Raw genomic sequence first — 18,828 nt, forward strand, 5'->3', positions numbered from 1 at the left:
TTGGCTTCATTAGCGACTTCACAACAGAGGTCGGTAGAAGCTCAGTATCACCGCTCATCTTCGCCCTGCGGGGAGTATCTGCGGCCCGAGAGATTACCTGTCACCGAGAAGCACGCCTTATTTGGAATAGAACTCTACCGACGTCGGCGCGAGGAGCTCTTGGAGTATTCAACCACGAGTGAACCATCTGCTGTTCCGGAAGGCCCCTTCCCAAGGCGCCAGGTTGTCCCGCGCATCGGACCTGGCAACGCTGGAGACGTCGGCAATCGTTTCGCATCGCGATACCACCGGAACATGCTGTTCCTGTTGATCCCACTCTGCAGCTCGATGCTGTCAAACTTATCGATGCAGCAGGTATCGGCCCAGAAATATCGCAACCCGTGTTGTTCTGCTTGTTCGGCACAAAACGTGATCTTGTCAGCCAGCCTTATGCTGCCAAGTAGCTGGTGTGTTCGCTAGGTTCGCATAGACGACCTCGTCTGGATCCCGTAAGGAGGCGCATCGTCGGGAACGAGGTTGTCGGCCAGGCTGTACCGGCCAGCGTCGTCGCGGTGGAGTAGCCGCATCGTGGGATACGGGCACTACGCGACTCGGCGCATCATTGACGAATGATCGAGAACTTGGCGTGTCGCAATCTTGCTTCAGCCGATATCAACTTTTCCATCGTTGCGAGGAGGACCGATCAACTGGGCCTGCATCAGGCTGCAGGTGCGGGTTATGGCTCAGCCGCAAGACAGGAATAGCAAGTAGATGAAGGGCAAAGATTCATGCATACCCGCTGCCGTTTCGCTCTAGTATCAGGAAATACAATAGCCAGGCTTGCTTCCCATCTAGCTTGCGGTTCGGCCCGCGTATCAAGTAGGATGGAGTCCGGAGGGGAACCTATAACTGATATTTTCGAGAAAAGAAAATGACACGATGCGGAGTCATGGGCCATGTGGTCTCGTGGGGCCGTGCTACTCACACTAGCCAACAAACGCCGTAGTAAGCAACAACACCCAAGAACCCCTGCATTCGAGTCAGGAAAGCTCCAATGAGCCAAAGCTAAAGAAGCCTGCGAAATCTTCAACCTACAATGCGGTACAGGATTTGCACAAAGACTGGTGTATATACCCCGCCCTAACCACCCAGTCAGTGCCCGGAACATGAAATCGACTGTCTCATGAACAGCTTGCAAGAACGGACATCCACCATGTCTGCCTGCACAATCTAGTATCAGCCGTGCTGCTGTGTCATCCAAAAAGAGTGCGCAAGATTTGCTGTGATTGGATTGTCCTTGCTAACCACGGAATTCGCGATAACGAGCAAACCGCTCAACATCGGCGCCGCTGCCGGATTGTACGCTGGTTAAAGAATTACAAGAAGGGAATAGTCGATTGGCGGCTTTCTGCGAGGCAGAAACCCATCGCGCGCAGCTGGAAACAACCCTAGGAGGCGTCCCGCCCCTATTTTCACTAGAAATGCTGCCCAATTAGCGCTACGCCAGGTTTCAAGCCCCCGTAGAAACAAACGATCGATCAACGCCTGAAGGCGCGACGTGGCACTGGACACGGACACAGTGAGCCAACAGAAAATGATTGGTGGGCAACTGTCGAGCACAAGACAAACAACACATCAGCAGATCACCAATATCGAAAAGTAGATCATACCCAACGCTGGGTCTTTCCCAGCCTTGTCGTTCTGGGCCATGCCAATGGCCTTGAAACTCGACCATTCATACCACCCATCACATCGGTGTCCCGGGCTCAAACCCATTCTGGGCTCCTCCTTCGCGTGTGCACTTCAGTGCTGAACCTGGTAGTAACATCCTCATGAGCGCGAGTCGCCGCTCCGGACCGCATGCGCTCGATGACAAACACCAGTCACACATTACTGACGTCGATTGACGGTGACCCGACGACAGACCGACCAAACAAACAGCAAATTGGGGCCGCCCGGGCATCGAGAAGTTGTGTGAGTGTGTGTACATACGGTATGGCACCCACCCATTTGAGATTTGCGAATAGAAAACAGGCTGGGTCAAATCCCACAGGCCTTTTCTTTACTTACAAGGATGACCTGCAGCATCTCGTTTTATCCCCACGGCCTCCGCATCCACGGTATCCAGCTAGGCAAAGCATGACTCGATATCATCGTCTTGCCGAGGAGGCGAAAACCCTATCGTCGATTTCTAGAAGAATTACTTACAACCCCTACGGAAACACACCGTCAACCCCAATTTCTAAGAAAAGACGCTTACAGGGTACCTCACACTCCTCCCCATCAGACTCACACCACAGCCAAATTCGAGGACTGCTTGCTGAAAAAACACTATCAAGAGCCGTGGCAAGCCCGTCTGCTCGTACACTTGGATTAGCAAATCGATCTTTCATATGCGCACCGGGAAGCCTTCGTACGCAAACTGAAGAAACTTGCGATGGCGGTCAAGAAAGCTCCATTCCCAATTTTGGTAAAGGCTCGCCCCCGGTTTCTCCAGAGAACGGGCTTAGTAGCCGCGCTATGGTGAAAGCCTTATTTAGACGTCTACCTTTACTTCGGTCTCCTTCACCGGAGCCGGTCCTTTGTCCTGAGCAGGCCGCTTTGGTAGACCTCATCTGCGCTGGGCATAATGTCTTCTACACGGGATCTGCTGGATGCGGAAAATCGACGGTTCTAAAGGCCTTCACCAAGCGCCTGAAAGAGTTGGGAAAGAAGGTGCATGTTCTCGCCCCAACTGGCCGTGCTGCTTTGCAGGTCAACGGAAGTACCACATGGACATATGCAGGGTGGACGCCAGAGTCTCATAGGAAACCCCTAGAAGAACTCCAGAAAAAGGCGCATGGCAAGTTCGTGTGGAAGAGGTTCAGCGAAACCGATGTACTGGTCATTGATGAGATCAGCATGGTCGAAAACTTACATTTCGAGAGGCTGAATAAAGTAATGCAGTACGCACTTTATGATCCGAGCTTGACTATTCAGAAGGCATTCGGAGGCGTTCAAATCGTTGTGACGGGAGACTTCTGCCAGCTACCACCAGTTCAACCCTTCCAACACTGTATGGAATGCGGTAAAGAGCTCATTGAAGGATATCACAGAGGGGAACCATCCTATTCATGCCCGACCCCTCACCACCCTATCTGGCGCGACGAGGACAAGTGGGCGTTCGCTAGCGATGCATGGAAACAGTGCGATTTTGTTCATGTCAATCTCAAGACCATACACCGTCAAAACGATCATACGTTCATCCGTATTTTGAACAAATGTCGAATCGGTGAAGCGCTTACTGAGAGCGATAAGCGGCTCTTGATGGATCACCCCTGCAAAACACACCACGCGACTAAACTCTTCGCCACTCGCGATGAGGTTGCACGGGTGAATCAACAGCAGTTCGAAAAGCTCAAAGCCGTCAAGCATACCTACTGGGCTCGCGATACGTTCAGGTGGCAGAAGAAGAGGCATCCACTTTTGAGTCATAAAGCCATTCGAAAAGCCGTTGGGCCCGATGGCCATCAGCCCCTCTCGGCTCTGAATGATCACCGGTTCTACCAATGTGTTGAGCTCAAGAAGGGCATGCTAGTGGTGCTCCTAACAAATCTCAACCTGCGTCTCGGACTCTGCAACGGCAGCCAGGGCATCATCTGTGGCTTTGTGACGTACGAGAAAGACAAATTGCCCGCCGTATACGGTGAACACGCCCACGTGAAGGAAAGTGAGATCAAATCTTACATTGAAGGGCCCAGCGCCGAATCCAAAGTATGGCCCGTTGTCAGGTTCCACAACGGTATCCGACGGGTCATCCACGCCGAGTGCTCCATCAACGAGCTGGGTGACGAAAAGCCGTATTCGCTGTTGTCGCGGACGCAAATTCCCCTGGCCCCGGCGTGGGCCATGACGATTCACAAGAGCCAGGGCCTAACCTTGGATCGCGTCATCGTCAACCTATCAAAGGCTTTCGAGATTGGTCAGGTCTATGTGGCGCTGTCTCGAGTCACCGAGCTTGAGGGGCTTAAGATCGAGGGAGACGTCGCAGGGCTAGAGGCAGGAATAGAAGGGGATAGGAGGGTTCAGCGGTTCCTGAGGGGGCGTTTTGGCTCCTTGACAAAGTGAGTGGGTTGATTATTTTTTTGGCTACGAAGATACACACATACGGTTCATTGAGGTCCGGGCAGCGAAGCCAAAAGAATAATTATCCCTTATCTAAGGCCCATTCCTGAATCGCTTCCTTGCCATCCAAAGGCCTTGCATTATGCAGAAAGGGGACAATTGTCAGCTCTCGCGAGGACCAATTAACCTGATTTACAAGGTGCAAGGATGTGTCTCCGATGCCATTGCTCTGAAAGACATTATCAAGGCCAAGCTTCAGAAATGACTAGGAGAACACGCTGATGAGCAGCAACTTCATTCCGTTCAAGATAATGCACATGATTAAGAAAGTAGGTACTCTGATCACACCATATTAGCCGACTGCAAAAAGGAAAGTACACACTGGGAAGTCATCATTGAGCCCTAAACACACCATTGTTCCTGCTGTAGACCGCTGGCCAGGATTCACAACTTCCTCAACCACCGCTTGACTGCTTTTCGGACTCCAAGGATAAAAAAGGCTTTCCCAATGCCACTACTGCATCTCCATTCGTTCCTGACCTGACGGGCTGCTGCGTGAAGGGCTGCTGTGACAGAGTCCGCTGCTTGCGTCGCGCGCTGCGGTGCCGGTCCGGGATGGCCTCTGCCACTTCCTCACGGGCGGCGGCCTGGGTTTGGCTCTCGGCCACGACAAAGCCCTCGCTTACCATGGTCACGCCCTCCGAATCCGCAACTATAAATCCCGGCCATACGACAATTTTGATGTCGGTGTGGCTGGCTCTCTTGGCCGTGTTGGGGGCAGACGAAGGCGCAGGCAGGAGCCGCCACAGATCGGCACGGCCCACCTCCATCGCCGGTTCGACGCGCGGACCCAGTTGCTGGATCTGTGCCCAGATCTCCCGCGCCGATTCGCAGAGGGTTTCAAGCCCCTTGCGGAATGCAAACTGTTGGGTCGGGAGAATTATATTGCCTACCAGGTTGAAGACGTCCACCACCACGCTCTCCACCCGTGTGTTACCGTTGCTCTTTTGCTGTTCCGGGTCGAAGCAGAGCAGCTGGGCGCGAAGATGACGCTCCTGCACCGGGTCAGTTTGTAAGATGTCGTCGAGCAGGTAGGAAAGCTCGTTACTCTCCTCCAAGAGGTAGGTGGGCTGGAAGAGGTGTTCGGTCAGGGAGGTGGCCAAGACACACAACACAGCCGAAACGCGCATTTGTTTGGCAGGTGCCGAATTGGAACGGGGCAGTGGGAGGACGCGGAGTATGGACTTGTGGTTGAGAAGCTCGCTCCAGGCGTCCATGTCGGCCAGAACCTGCTGATTGAGGTCATTGCTAAAGTGGGCGTTGATGAAGTTGTAAGTCTCGAGAAACAGGCTTTGAAGGGAGCGGGTTCTAGGTTGGTTCAGTAGGACACTCGATATAGTAAACGTGAGATGGAGGAATGCTTACATCTTCTCCCACTTAGCCTCCTGAAAAGGATAGCTGTATTCCTGGAGCTTCTCCAGCCGAGAGCTTGCTGAGATGAGATCTTGCTTCGTGGCTTTGAGCTCCTCTTGGGCTTTGAGCGCCGCATCATCAGCTTTAATCTTCGATTTTTCGTGTCCAACAGCCTTTTCTCTCCACTGCCTGGCTTCCTCTTCCCATTTCTTGATCGTCGTCATCAGGTCTGTCACTCTGCTGCTAGTGCTTTGACGTTCTGTCTCTAGCGCAGTGACTTTTTCCTCGGACTTTGCAAGCTCCTGACGTACTGACTCCCTGGACGCTTCAAGCCCCTTACGCACCAAGTCTGTCTCTTTGCTCGCAGCTTCAAGCTCTGCCTGGCATCGTACCATATCGCCCTTCCTGGATTCGAGTTCATTCTGTTTTTGAGTAAGCAACACGCAGTTCTCTTCCTGGGTCACCTTGAACCGTTGGTTCTCGGACATGAGCTTCTCATTCTCCGCCACGATTGAATGGAAGTCGGTGAATGTGCTGCTGTTGACTACTAGTTGGAGCTGCTTCAGGAGCGCTACTGCGGCCTGGGTGCTCCTCTCAGGGGTGGTGTAGGTGACATTTTGTTGCGAATCTCGTCGTCTGAGTCAGAGATGTACCGAAAACTGGGCTATGTAATAACAAGGTTGATGATTGAAAAGAGGCTTGCCTTAATCATTGTAACGCCGGTTCAGCGAAAACAAAAACTGCAGATTTTATAGCAGCACACTACACACCATTATTCGGAGCCCGACCGGTCAATGCGACCCATCTCGAATGAAATGAAGTTGTTTCATTGCATGCAATGACCCTGCCCTGTCGGCAGTACGCCTCGCTTTCCTCGCTCACGGCCACGCCAACGGATGGCGGATGAGGAGCGACGGTCATTTAGCAGCGAAACTCGTGCGCCAATTCGTCAACTGCCAGTACTCTCCACGGACCGGATGGCAAACACGATCCCCTACCGAAAGGGCTATGGCGCCAAGCAGCCGATCTGAGGACGTGGAGGGCCTCCCGCATCGGGTCGAACCAGCAGGCTGTCGGCGAGCCGTCCACGTCAGCTGCTGGGCTGCATAGGCTATGCACGACACCATTGTTAGCAACCACTACGAGCCTGTCTGGTGTGGCCTCCCCGACTCGTCGGGACGCTCGCCCACGCGCCGGTTCCTCGCTCGCGTCGGCTTCCGGCAATAGTTCATTTTCTAATTGTATGATGCCAACGCCTTCTGACGTGTCAGTACAGACAGGTGATCCTGCGGCAACCCTTATTTGTATGTGTATCTAGGTGTGTTACACGGCATCATGGGGGTGATAGAGACGACGATGTCGAGTTCACCTACACATTCCCAACGCTTCCCCACAGCGAAGCAGGCTGCGAACGCCGCGCCCATGTTTTGGGGCTGCTGCATATGTACTCCAAAATAACACAGTCGTATAGCCATCGGCGTGCAGTGCTATGAGGGAAGACCCTCGGCTGCAGAGAGACTGGCCATTAACGAAGTTATATCGTCATGAGGTGATCGTTTGCAGTCACAGTTGGTGGTTGGCCAGCGCCCAATCGAGAGTTAAGCCAATCGTTCCAGGCCTTAATAGTAGCATCTTGAATGGCCAAGGGGCGAAAATGAAACGATCGATATTGTGGGCCGCTTGTGGCTTACCGAGTGGCACATTCATCTTTTTCGTAGGTATTCATACAACCTGCGAGCTACGACCCAAGCGATGACGACAGCCAGTGGACTGCCAACCACTGATAGGACACTGTTACCACACGCAAATTGTCCAAACCTACCAGGCCTAGCAACTCGGCGGTATCTCCTTTCTGTAATATCATCTATGTATCGATGTCATGATCCCAGCCCACGATGTCTTGACCACAGTAGAAACCCGAATTCTTGGCTTCAAGGTTCGCAGCCTAATGCTTGAAGACGGACAGGAGGCACGCCTCAGCGAGCGGCTCGCGCAGGGTGATGAGGAGCGCGAAATACGCATGAGCCTGTTATTTGGCAACGTTGCATGTGCCGGAGGAAGGGATAGGTACTTCGCTGCAGTCTTCGTCCATGTCCTTATCGGTAGCGCCATAAACTGAATGAACCCCGCAACACGACATGACATGTCACGTCAGCCCAAGGCGCGCTTCTGGCAAGACGTCCATACAGGCAAGCTTGCTCCTAGATTGCGGGTGCAGCTGTGGTGTTGCAAGTAGCCTCGTTTCACGCGCCGGTGCAGGCCAGCCAATGACACAAGCATCTAGTGGCCACCACGATGAGCATTATAGCAAGCCGTATCCTGGAATGCACACCCATAAACCTTCCCTAGCTCTTACAATACGCTCCGAAGAGCCGGGAATGAGGATCATCTATATAAACCTATTTCTTTTCGAAACCATTTCGGTTGTCTTGCCTCGTGCATGCAGTTCCGACAAAGCGTTGCGCGGCCGTCCCCCAGCAACAAAGCTTCCGGCATTCACTTCTGACGCATAATCAGCCACCAACCTCGCCGGGACATCAGCATCAAAAATGACAACATTTGATGAAACCACTACTATACTGCCTACCTTTCGCCATCTCTCCAAACACCGTTATACTGTAATCATCCTGTGCTTGAGATTAATTTCGATACGCCAACAGTTCAGAAACAATATACCAGACCTATCAGTATGACTGTACATCACATTTTAGCCCCTTCCCCTGCTCCGGATAGTCCTTTCTTTTTGCTGCCACCCGTTCAATCTTGTTCCCAAGGAGGTCACTTATCACCGTGTAGACCACCAAGCAGCCAACGCAAAGCAGACCTTTAGCGGCTCGTAGGGTCTATGTTTAGAGCCCGAACAACTCTTCGTACCGTCGCGTAGTCCTTGCTAGAATCGAGCCATACCGCGCCAACCAATGCCTCAACGGCTGACGCGAGAGTGGTGCGGGCAACATGTTTTTGGGCAGGGTGTAAAATAATGTATCTTGCCAAACCCGCGTCTCGCCCAATCTTCTCAAGATTCTGATTCGAAGCCTTTTGGGAAATGACTTTCTGCGTTGTGTCTGGAGCTCTGTGAGTACTGACGCATGGTGTCCGTGGAGTTGTTCATACCGGGAGAGGCGCCCGTAGTATGCCAATGGTCCACTAGTTCGAGCCGGATCAGAGCATCTCCGATGAGGGCAAGTCGTTTATTCCCTCTCGGGTCTCCTTCGACATCCTTCCGACAGGTGGACGCGCCAGCGGCAAGGAGTGCCTCCTTTGGCAAGGACCGGTCCTTGAATGCATACTCAGCCGTTGCTTCGAAAAATTTGATGATATCCATTGTAGTGTGATGTTTTCAAAGTAGTGTCTTCTTCTCTGGCTCGATGAACGCATTCGCGAAAGTTGGGCTGACACTTGACTAATATTGTCTACTCCCAGATCAGTAGACCACAGATTCATCACTGTCGCCAATGTAGTCTGCGATGTTCCAGGCCCAGTGACCGTTTGAATATGTCATATTGTATAATCATGATCACCGAAGGGATCATCAAGCTATGTATTTGAAAGCATAAGCGTCAGAACCACAATACAAAGCTACAGATGAAAAGCTATGGATGGGTTTATTCAAGCAGCATCTGGTGAAGCAGCGTGTGCTATGACGCCTCATTCGTATCTCATGACGAAGCGACACGAATATCAAAGCACCTGATGAAAAGCGATAATTATGGAACACACTGATCTACTATAAAGAAGAATCTCTGGTAGAGGGGCCAATAGTCATGATATTGCAATTTGCTCGTGATCATCATCCTTCTCGTGGATGGAACTTCCCGCGACGGGGCACAAGACAATCATACGCACGCAATATATCGTCAGACTCCAAAAGCGTGCGATTCTTAGCTCGATAGCTTCCTTCTTCCTATTGAATTGTAGCGTGATGAATTTCGCAATGTTCACGTCCCATTACTTAGTTCTTCTAATATATCGATAGCCTGATAACTCGGTAACGGAATACTAGGGGATGTATGTACCTGATCACTCTTTGGACGTAGCTACACTTATCAGCTGTAGATGCCTCCATATTGTGACATGTACAGCTGGATGGCATTTCGTAGTCAACAATGACTGGAAGAAACACACGACAGGTTTAGCTGCTGTGTTACAAGTGCAACTTACTTACAGGAGACTGGCATCGTTAAATCACCAAGTGCTAAAGGCGGACCGCAAGGCAGTGGCGGCAGCAAATTGACCGGTACGTTCCAGTGTTTGCGCTGGAGGCCCCGTTCCAAGAGAGCCGTTGCTATCATTCCCTAGGACACTACATCTATTCCGGGAAAGCATTACAGACACCGTATAGAACTACATTCAAAATAATAGGAGAACCTTCGCCGATCTTGGTCATTATCTACTCAAAAGCAGCCGAGGCTATTGTGTAAGTGCAGTCCGTCTAGTGTCTATAGATTTGGTTACTTGCCGCATAGCAGGAGATTGTCAACAAAGATCGACAAAGAGAATTTGAATATCCTAGCCTCCAGCATTCTGCGAAGTGTACCTACCGAAATCGTCCACGTGTCTAAACGCCTTGCAGAGACAGCAGAATTGGCAGCTAGATCAATTCAGCACTTTGATGTGCGAGACATGATTTCGCAAGTCAAGAAAGACTTATTGGTCAGAACGAGGTACGCCTCTGCGCAGTACATAGTCGACAGTTGAACTTTTGGCGGTCTGAGACATCCAGCGGGAACAGCAGTCGTCACAACCAGGGCGTTGAGCAATACTTCGGTGGTCGTCGCTTCGGGCGAGAACTTTGGTGGTCATGGACTAGGACTTCAATGGTCACGTGGAGCCAGGACTTCGGTGGTCGCATGGAGGGCAAGGCAGGTCTCAGGCGCTGACAATAGCCGGTATTATGGCTGAGAATTACTTACACAATGTCACTCGGACGTTAAGACACATTGTCAGTAATGGATTTCACGATCCAGAGCGGTTGATTCAAACACCAATGTTCCAGGTCAATAGTCAGCCATAGTGGCGAGGCGGCTTTTAGTTGCCATCATAGCAGTGTGGGGCTAGGTGTGTGTATTAATGTCACCAGTTAGGATGGCGGCCCAGTTCCCGTAGCCAATAACACAACATCAAGGCCGAACCCACGTTGGTTTTGAGAATGGGAATTCTGAGGGTCGAGAGAGTGGCGAATTAGTCCAACATGCCATGGGCAACTTGACAGCAAGATTTACAACAATCGCGCTTGAAGACAGCCAGTTGAAAAATTGGGACAGGCAGCATTAGTGCCTGGCCATAGTTTAGAGAGTGATAACTCTCCAGTATCCTTAAGTCATATAGGAACTGGTGTTTTCAATATTTCCATCTATTCATTTTCACCCAAGACGTTTCCTCTGGGGTGAGTGAGGTTGAACAGCGCACAGGCCTAATCTCCGTACCACAGTACGTTTGTTCTAAGTTACGGCGCGATCCGATGTGGCTGGGGGCGGGGCCTTATGTATCGGAAATATATGGGGTCGAATGCTGTGATATGGTATTCACGGCGGAGGACGCTCCCACTTTGAGGTTTTGCGACTATATGCTCCGTACAAGACCCCTTCTGAGTGGCAGCGGAGGCCTGAATAGATCCTCGTACTAATGGTTTTAATACTCAATACAAATTGGGAGGTAACACCAAAGTTCTCGATGATAACCAGTCCCAATGGCGGGAGTACTGAGGGGTGCGGGGTAACAGACTTCAATAAACTGTGCATTGGAGTCATTCGGAGCGGAAAGCTTAACCTCTCCATTTCATATCTTCACAACTAACTTGGGGCTAATCCATGGCTTCTGATCATTATTGCCTTCGAGCGCCAGCGGCAGAGATTCGCCTCCTTGATTTACTAGAAGCCACTCCTTCTGGGACCTTGGCAGGTCGACTTCGGCGTGTGGCCATCGACGCGGCCCCATCATTCATCTCAGTCTCCCATGTCTGGGGTCGCGAGAAAACCACGCAGCCTATGCACATCGAGTCGGGCTGTGGAAACAAGACTTTGCTCATTTCGCAGAATCTTGAGTCTTTCCTAATAGGCCTACTTTCTCATGACTCCACAACACTTCCTCAACTGTGGGAAAATGGCATAAGACTACCTATGTGGATTGACATGGCCTGCATTAATCAGACAGACGTAAGCGAGAAAGCAGCACAAATCCCGCTCATGCGACAGATTTACTCGCGAGCGAACTTAGTTGTCATCTGGATTCATGAATATGACAGCTATCTGCGCTATGCCTTCCAGTATTTTCGGCGAGTATTGGAAGATAACCGAACGTCGTTCGATCCCGTCGGATGGGATGCCGTGAAACGCTTTTTGAGCAGCGAGTGGTTCCATAGGAGATGGGTCATCCAAGAGGCAGTGCTTCCTCCGAGTGCTATGTTCCTATGTGGTCCGCATTGCTTGACTATGGACGATCTATTTCGCAGTGTCGACCTAATCACCGGTACCTTGATGGCAAGATCGAAAGAGCTGAAGCTCCGCAAATATGCCACTACGGGTATATTGAGACCGCTACTCGCGTTGAGAAAACTCCACGAATCACTTAGGAAACAACATCGACCAGGCCTCTTATGGCTGCTTGAGAATCTCCGCTCGACACAGGCAACCTTAGCACATGACCAAGTGTATGGACTCCTGGGCCTCTGCAACTCTGAAGAGGCCTCTCTCATCCCGATCAGGTATGACTGGAAACCAGAGGACCTGTATAAAAGTTGCGCCATAACACATGTACAACTACATCAAGACATTGAGTTTCTTGCGCTCTGTACCCCTGCTCAGCGCAATGTCTCACATCCGGGCTCGTCAGCAAATGAATTATCTCTGATGGTCTCAGGTCCAACATGGGTGCCTAATTGGCAATCACGGTCTCTGCGGCGGTGTCTTGGGCCTCATGGATTTGAGTACGACATACAGTACTTTCATGCCCAAGGTGCTATCAAAACCGCCATATCAATCGATGGAAACGAACTAGCAGTGACAGGCGTGCAGTTGGACCGGATTCAGGTATTGGGTAACTTTTGCCGTCCTGACCGGGGGTCAGAGTTGTCAGATCCCAACTCGGAGCTCTTGCAGCAATACTTCGATTTCTGGATGACACTCGAGACAGACAGTACACCTTATCGGGACAGAATGGACAAAGCCGAGGCATTCACACGCACGCTTAGCCTTTTAGGTGTCTACTTGAACCCCATACCTTTACCAGAAGATGTGCCAAGCATGTTTTATCGCTGGTGTTATGGCTCGACATTGGGTAGTCAACTCGAGAAGTGCGGTTTCCCACCACACCTAGAGGCCCCGATAGAAGGGGAGAAAGAGTTGATCAGGTTGAAACGGCTCTTATCTTGGCAGCCATTCATTACACAAAAGGGCTACATTGGTCTTGCCCGTGAGCAATGCAGCGAAGGGGACGAAATCTGGGCGATTGGGGGGGTGCAGTGTTCCGATACTTCTTTCCCAGAGAGACACACAGCAATCAAAGCGTGAAGTACGTGGCGAAGTCTTTCTTGATGGCTTCATGTTCGGGGAGACACTCAACGGGCCTATGAATACTCTTCACGGTGAGAAGGTTATCTTGGTCTAGTGGGGGTGCTGCAAGAGGCTCGTGGTCCAGAACGAAGATAGTAGCCAAAATGAAGTCTGTGTGATATGTAAATATTCCCTTCATTCTTTGATTAACTACTCGGCTGCCTTCATCACCCGACAGCAGCACTCACGCACCACGTCGCTCATACATTCATTCTCTTGGCCAGCTCCTAACTTCGCTTCATGGGGACGCCGTCGGTAGGCCTATTTCGGAGGTCTAAGCAAACCAGCCCGTACGTAATAGATCAGGTTGGGCGTCTTGCGTTGCCCATTTCAGTGTTCGCTGCTCTCACTTTCAGGAGCATTCAAGCTCTTCCGAAAAGGGAAATCCGTGCTTGTGGTCAATCACCGGGATTGTGAGTGGGCGCCGGACAGCCGCTTCGCATTGGGGTCGTAGAGAAGAATCCTAGCGAATGCAGGGCACGCGAACTTGAGTCGAAATCGCAAGGGAGCTCTTCAGGCGTAGGATAGAAGGGAAGGGGCAAATCGAGGTTGGTGCTGTATGGCCCCGTTGCTGTTTGGTCGGTAATCTGTGGTCGGGTCGCAATACGTCGCAGCGGCGAGACGATCGATCGAGACGGTCGGGGATAGGTTCTAACATGGCAGCTCGTACCAAGGCGACGTGCCAGGGCTCGGAGTCGCAGTAGGCGGACCATATGCGGCATCGATGTTGGTGGTATGCAGTTCGGGGTTTGGCGTCGAGCGGTCGCGAGCCGCGACTCGCGCCTGCGAGATTGTTACTACAATCCCAGCACTGAAGTGCACGCGTAAACGAGAAGTCTGGAATAAGCCTGCGCCTGGTAAATAAATAGGATGGGCGGTACAAATGTGTAAGTACCCAAGGCCACTGATGCGATCCAGGCGACAAGGCCGGAAAGAACCTCAGCATTGGGGGGGATATACTGCTGCCACAAATAGAATCTTGCTCCTTCATTTGTCTTTGTCGTCATGGAAAATTAGCTCGTGACGGTCGTACAAGGCTGAACATTTGAACATCACCCAACCACATCCCAGCACGAAACTAGCCATGCTAGGACCTGCTAGTATGCGATCCATCGGCATGGGCAGTCAGGTGCGTTATCTTGGTTGTTGGTAACGCCTCAGCAGGCTGCTTACATAGTTAGGCAGTGCTGTTATCGGTCCTCCCTCAGGCTAGACATATCCCGAGAAGACGTGCTCGGGTACTTTCCTCATAGCTATCCCAAGGAGACGCACGAAGGAAAAGGGGCGATGCGAGGCCGATGCGCAATCTTCTGACCATCGAGATGAGACATGGCCGCGTAAGCTATCTGGCGTGCGGCATTTCGCTATTGGGCCGGATACGAATGGAGGAGTTGGAACGAGTTGGGGATAGAATTGCAAGGGAAACCGGGCAAGGCAGCATGAAGTATTTATCACGAACTGTCGACATCGATTGAAAGTCAGGCGGTACCTGCGATTTTGGGTCGAGGAACAAAGTCGGTCCCCACGGCAGGGTCCTGATTGGTAGGAGGGGCAGGGCAAGTAGGGCGGCTTGGGGCAATCAGAAACTGCCGCCTCGACCGCGACATACAGATTTCAGGGACAGGAATGTCGGGCGCCGTTTGCTTCAAGACCCAAAGGCACTGGGCTTCGGCAATGTCGACCTTTTGTGCCTTGTCGTACTTGACGATCAAACCAAGTTCCTCGAATTAAGTTGGAGGACGTTCGCTGTGAAGTTGTACCTCAGGGCCTGCACTACATTTTATGCTAGTATCATGGAGAGGGTAGGGAGATCTGCATTCTGGCCATTGCACAAGAAGTCAACTGACCGAACAAAATGGCGGTATCCCATTTCGTTTAACATAAAGGTGCAGATTCAAAAGCCACAGCACCAACCATTTTCAAGGAAGTTATTCTGCGGGGGAGTAATGATTCATTGTTCGAGGGGAAGGTCAACGGGAGATAATTGGTCAGATCTTGTCGTTTGAAGACTGGTAGCGCGCCTCACTTTCTCTTGACACATTGGCTTTCGCTGAAATTGAAATAGAGTGGAAGTCGACTCCTTTTGTGTGCGGGTTAAATGCTCACAGGCCTCAAGTATTGATAATATATTCTCTTTGCTTTCAGAACACTACAACATGAAATCTGATTGGTCGAGCGGAAATCCGTCTTGATCCCCAGTAGTTATATATATATTAGCTTCCAATGCACATGCATCCAAATCGATGCCCCGGCCCTTTCCATTGAATGTATACACATCCCTGGGATCATTTTGCAATATACGCCTCACACCTTCTACAGCAGACGACCCCGTGGTATCGTCTGACACCCAGTCTCCGTGCAGCCGATAATGAATTGTCACTAAAGGGTCTCGCGGGATGGCATGGGAAGGGCTTGATACGAAGGTAGTCAACGCTGAACTTGTATCTGCAGGCCGATCCTCCTGTGGTATGGCTATTAGAGGCTGTGAATCCGGAGTCTTCATTGCTTTTTCGAGCTTTTCCTGAAGCCGGTGCGTCCGGAATGTTTCTGTCGCAACTGTTGCACCTCGTTTTCGACGCTCTATCCGACTTGGCCTGGCCATCTGACTTTGTCGCTTTTCCCGTGGCTCATCATCTCTCATCTCTAGATCCACGCCATCCCCACGGCTGGGTAACTGGCCTAGATCTACGTCATCCATATCTTCATCGGTCTCTAGGCGATTTTGGTCGTCCCCTTGATTATCCGCTTGGGCTTCCCCCTGATCATCCGGCCAGCCCCAGAATGCATGGAAAACAGATCTTCGGACAAAGAGAGAAGTGACATCCTTGTCCTTTGGTACTTCACAAATCATGTTCTCAAGAGTAATGCAGTGGCGGTCCTTATCGTACGTGTTAGAATATACGCGACCGCATCTCCTGGCGACTGGCTCGCCCACGTGCGAAGTCAGCTCCGCTTGAGGCCCGGAAGATTCGACTGGCTTTGCTGTCCCAAAGGCTCGCACTAGTCCGTCTACTAACTCTTCGAGATTAGATCCATAGTCGAAGTGTGGTGGAGGTCGAGCATCGCGTAACGCTTTGACAGCCGTTTCTCGGTCTGGATCCGTGTGGCACAAGCGAATAACCTCGTCTGAGGCGAAGCCCAACCTCCTTGCCTGTTTTGCCAGTCGATTCCAGGCTCTGGAATCACATGAAAGCAGTTTGTAGTCTCCATCGTCGGCGGGGTCTTGGAGCGGTGGCAGACCCGACAATTGGCACACATCCTGCATGACATATATGTAGAGCTTCTTGAGACTGCGGAGAAATACCACTTCGTGATCAAAAGATCCCTCCATAGAAAATGCATTGCGAGCTATGGCCTGTACTGTAACAGGAAGCCGATGTAGATCTCTATCACTGAGCAGCTTTTTCATGACTTGAGTACATGGCCGAAGATACTTGAAGTCTTCTTGCAGCGTGTGGATGGACGGGACCAGGTATTCAACTTGCTTTAGATTCTGGAGGATCTGCTCTCTTTGTTCTCCATCAAGCAAAGCCTTGAAAATTGCCTCGTCGCGGAGCTTGAATTCAACATGACGTTCGTCGTAGTAGGATACCCCCGGGACACGGGACTCAAGCTCATGTACGCTGTCGCTATCAACGTAATCGAGCGCTGACTCGGATCCCATAATGTCGACCCATGCTGTATATATGAGCTCGAGATAGTGGATGACTTCCTGTGAAACCACGAGTCATTAGCCGGCAGTGAGCAAAGTCATCGGTACAAAGATCCCTACCTCAACGCAATAAAAGACTTTATTCCAAGTAGCTAAAAGCAATCCAGGGCGGAGACCTGGGATCCTTATCACTCTTTTAAAGGCTGGTGATAACTCAGGGTGGCGGAGGATGCTCCTCAGTATCCTCGGTTTGGATTTATCGAGCTTCGCCCATTCTTGATTCGCATCCACCGAATGCTCCGGGTAGCGGAGTATGTTGGCCACTATCTCCCCGTCCGAGTATTTGCCCTCATTAGCGAACTGTGTCGCTAGTGCCTGACAGGCCTCGCGGGAAAGATCTAAATTGTGAGTGCTAGGGTTTCGACAACTAGACATGGGCAACTTACCTATGTATAACTTGACTGGCCACCATGTAATATTACGATTGAGTTTATTAAGCGCGAGGATGCGATGGTAACCGTCGAGACACTGGATACGTTGGCCGGCTGGCAAACGAAGCTCAGGTGGCTCGGGACGCCGTAAATCATCAGCATTCCGATGGGAGCATTGAAGCGAAGCCTGTAGCACGTTTTCTGGGATCGTCCCAGAGATGAAATGATTGGGATTTTGGCGATCGCATCCGACTTGTTGGAAAACTCTTTGAAGGTGGCTAATCTTTTTCTCATCGGCCTCCTCGCCAGGGTCGAAGTCCAGTTGACTCAAGGCAATTTTCGCATTGCCACAATACTTAGTCGATAGTTCGCCATTGAGTTTCCTCGACCGTGTCTCTGGGTTGAAATACACCATTTGAACGATTTACATAGCAAGTTCGTAAGATCTTAGAGTTTCGGAAGCGATTTGAAAACCATGTCCAGATATAGGCTAGAAGCAGGAGCCCCGAAGGTTGTCATTTCTCTGCTAGGTAGTAAAATGTTGTGGCCAATTCCGGCCATGGAAGCTGGGTAGGCCAGAATCGGCCGCTGGTGTGCGCCTTATTTATACCATGAGACCAAGTGGTCTAAAGATTTAAATAAAAGGCTTGAACCGCTTTCAGACACCATTTTCACTACATACTACTTCCCATTCAATATGACATCTCCTAATCGGCGTACAATTTTCGTTGGTGACAATTCCTTTGAATATGATGTTCGTACCCCGGAAAGAACGCAACCAAGGCGAGGTGTAAGTGTCTCTACCACCAGCATAGCCGAAGTTAAGCCGTCAGCCAAACGTCGGTTTCCGGTCAAGCCAACCCCTGAGAGACGACTTGTCCCTCAATTTCATGGGTCACCATGGAATCATTATGAGAACAGATATGCAGTAAAGTATGGCACTTTATTTGGTATTATCACATCTCGCGGCACAAGTAGCAAGCAAAGAATGATTCGCACCATCTCCGGCGCCGATAGTGCTGAACAGGTTCAAAAGATCCTCGAACTCTGTCATGAGAACATCGTCCAGAGTATCGAAATATACCCAGGCCCCGATTCAAGTTACTTCCTAATATCCGAGTACATGGCTACATCCCTAATGCATCTCTGTCGGGCTCCGCTATACCCAAATGAGCCGCAGCTCAGTTCTATCCTGTATCAAGTATGTGCCACTTTGCGCGAGGGTAGGATATCGCAACTGACATCCGTTTAGGTACTTAAGGGAGTCGAGTTTCTCTTGAGTCAGAACGCTGTACATGAGAAGTTGTCTTGTGCTGGTATCCTCATAGATTTTGAGGGTAATGTCAAGATATACGACATTGAACATTGCAAACAATCTGGCGACGCCACAAAGCTTGTAGGTTCCTTTAGCAGGTTGATGATGATGCTGATGGATAAGAAAAGGAGCACGTCAGCACTTGGATTGACAAGGATTGATGATTGGTCAGACCAAGCTGTTAACTTACTTACTATGACAACAGTCAGTCCCACTGTTAAACAGCTGTTGGCTCATGATTTCATGCAGAAGAAGGATCAGGAGGAGCTGGTCTGGCTGGTCCCTCTTGTATTGATATCCGCATACCATAGTAGAGAATAGAGCTCGGTAGGGTGCCTCGATGACTGATTAAAGTCTCTAAATCTGTATTTAGCTCCCTAGGCT

At 50.8% G+C, this 18,828-nt stretch overlaps 7 protein-coding genes across 7 annotated transcripts; 4 read left to right on the top strand and 3 right to left on the bottom strand.

The window, feature by feature from the left end:
• Positions 1–2,499: 2,499 nt before the first annotated feature.
• PG998_000788 (aaa ATPase) lies at positions 2,500–4,086 on the top strand (the record flags this gene model as incomplete). The annotated part of the gene is made up of 1 exon (XM_066867606.1): positions 2,500–4,086. The coding sequence occupies one exon, from the start codon at positions 2,500–2,502 to the stop codon at positions 4,084–4,086; it is 1,587 nt and encodes a 528-aa protein (XP_066736021.1).
• Positions 4,087–4,538: 452 nt separating this feature from the next.
• PG998_000789 (uncharacterized protein) lies at positions 4,539–5,984 on the bottom strand (the record flags this gene model as incomplete). Its single annotated transcript, XM_066867607.1, has 2 exons — positions 4,539–5,451; positions 5,509–5,984. 2 exons carry the CDS (start codon positions 5,982–5,984, stop codon positions 4,539–4,541), a joined length of 1,389 nt encoding a protein of 462 aa, XP_066736022.1.
• A 2,213-nt stretch (positions 5,985–8,197) lies between these two features.
• PG998_000790 (RNAse III) lies at positions 8,198–8,888 on the bottom strand. Its single transcript, XM_066867608.1, has 2 exons — positions 8,611–8,888; positions 8,198–8,561 (listed from the first exon to the last, which is right to left on the bottom strand). Exons 1-2 carry the CDS (start codon positions 8,819–8,821, stop codon positions 8,323–8,325), a joined length of 450 nt encoding a protein of 149 aa, XP_066736023.1. The 5' UTR covers positions 8,822–8,888; the 3' UTR covers positions 8,198–8,322.
• A 714-nt stretch (positions 8,889–9,602) lies between these two features.
• PG998_000791 (uncharacterized protein) lies at positions 9,603–10,376 on the top strand (the record flags this gene model as incomplete). The annotated part of the gene is made up of 5 exons (XM_066867609.1): positions 9,603–9,626; positions 9,664–9,733; positions 9,859–9,913; positions 9,966–10,160; positions 10,220–10,376. 5 exons carry the CDS (start codon positions 9,603–9,605, stop codon positions 10,374–10,376), a joined length of 501 nt encoding a protein of 166 aa, XP_066736024.1.
• A 930-nt stretch (positions 10,377–11,306) lies between these two features.
• On the top strand, positions 11,307–12,373 carry PG998_000792 (HET domain protein; the record flags this gene model as incomplete). Its single annotated transcript, XM_066867610.1, has 3 exons — positions 11,307–12,018; positions 12,085–12,199; positions 12,355–12,373. 3 exons carry the CDS (start codon positions 11,307–11,309, stop codon positions 12,371–12,373), a joined length of 846 nt encoding a protein of 281 aa, XP_066736025.1.
• Positions 12,374–13,444: 1,071 nt separating this feature from the next.
• On the bottom strand, positions 13,445–17,544 carry PG998_000793 (uncharacterized protein; the record flags this gene model as incomplete). The annotated part of the gene is made up of 6 exons (XM_066867611.1): positions 13,445–13,829; positions 14,319–14,388; positions 14,536–14,767; positions 15,355–16,758; positions 16,819–17,096; positions 17,145–17,544. 6 exons carry the CDS (start codon positions 17,542–17,544, stop codon positions 13,445–13,447), a joined length of 2,769 nt encoding a protein of 922 aa, XP_066736026.1.
• Positions 17,545–17,826: 282 nt separating this feature from the next.
• Positions 17,827–18,765, top strand: PG998_000794 (Serine/threonine-protein kinase; the record flags this gene model as incomplete). Its single annotated transcript, XM_066867612.1, has 3 exons — positions 17,827–18,330; positions 18,382–18,529; positions 18,650–18,765. 3 exons carry the CDS (start codon positions 17,827–17,829, stop codon positions 18,763–18,765), a joined length of 768 nt encoding a protein of 255 aa, XP_066736027.1.
• Between the last annotated feature and the right edge of the window lie 63 nt (positions 18,766–18,828).

This window comes from Apiospora kogelbergensis, assembly GCF_038363985.1.
Source record: "Apiospora kogelbergensis strain CBS 113332 chromosome Unknown utg000001l_segment0_segment0, whole genome shotgun sequence".
In the NCBI taxonomy this organism is placed as follows: domain Eukaryota; kingdom Fungi; phylum Ascomycota; class Sordariomycetes; order Amphisphaeriales; family Apiosporaceae; genus Apiospora; species Apiospora kogelbergensis.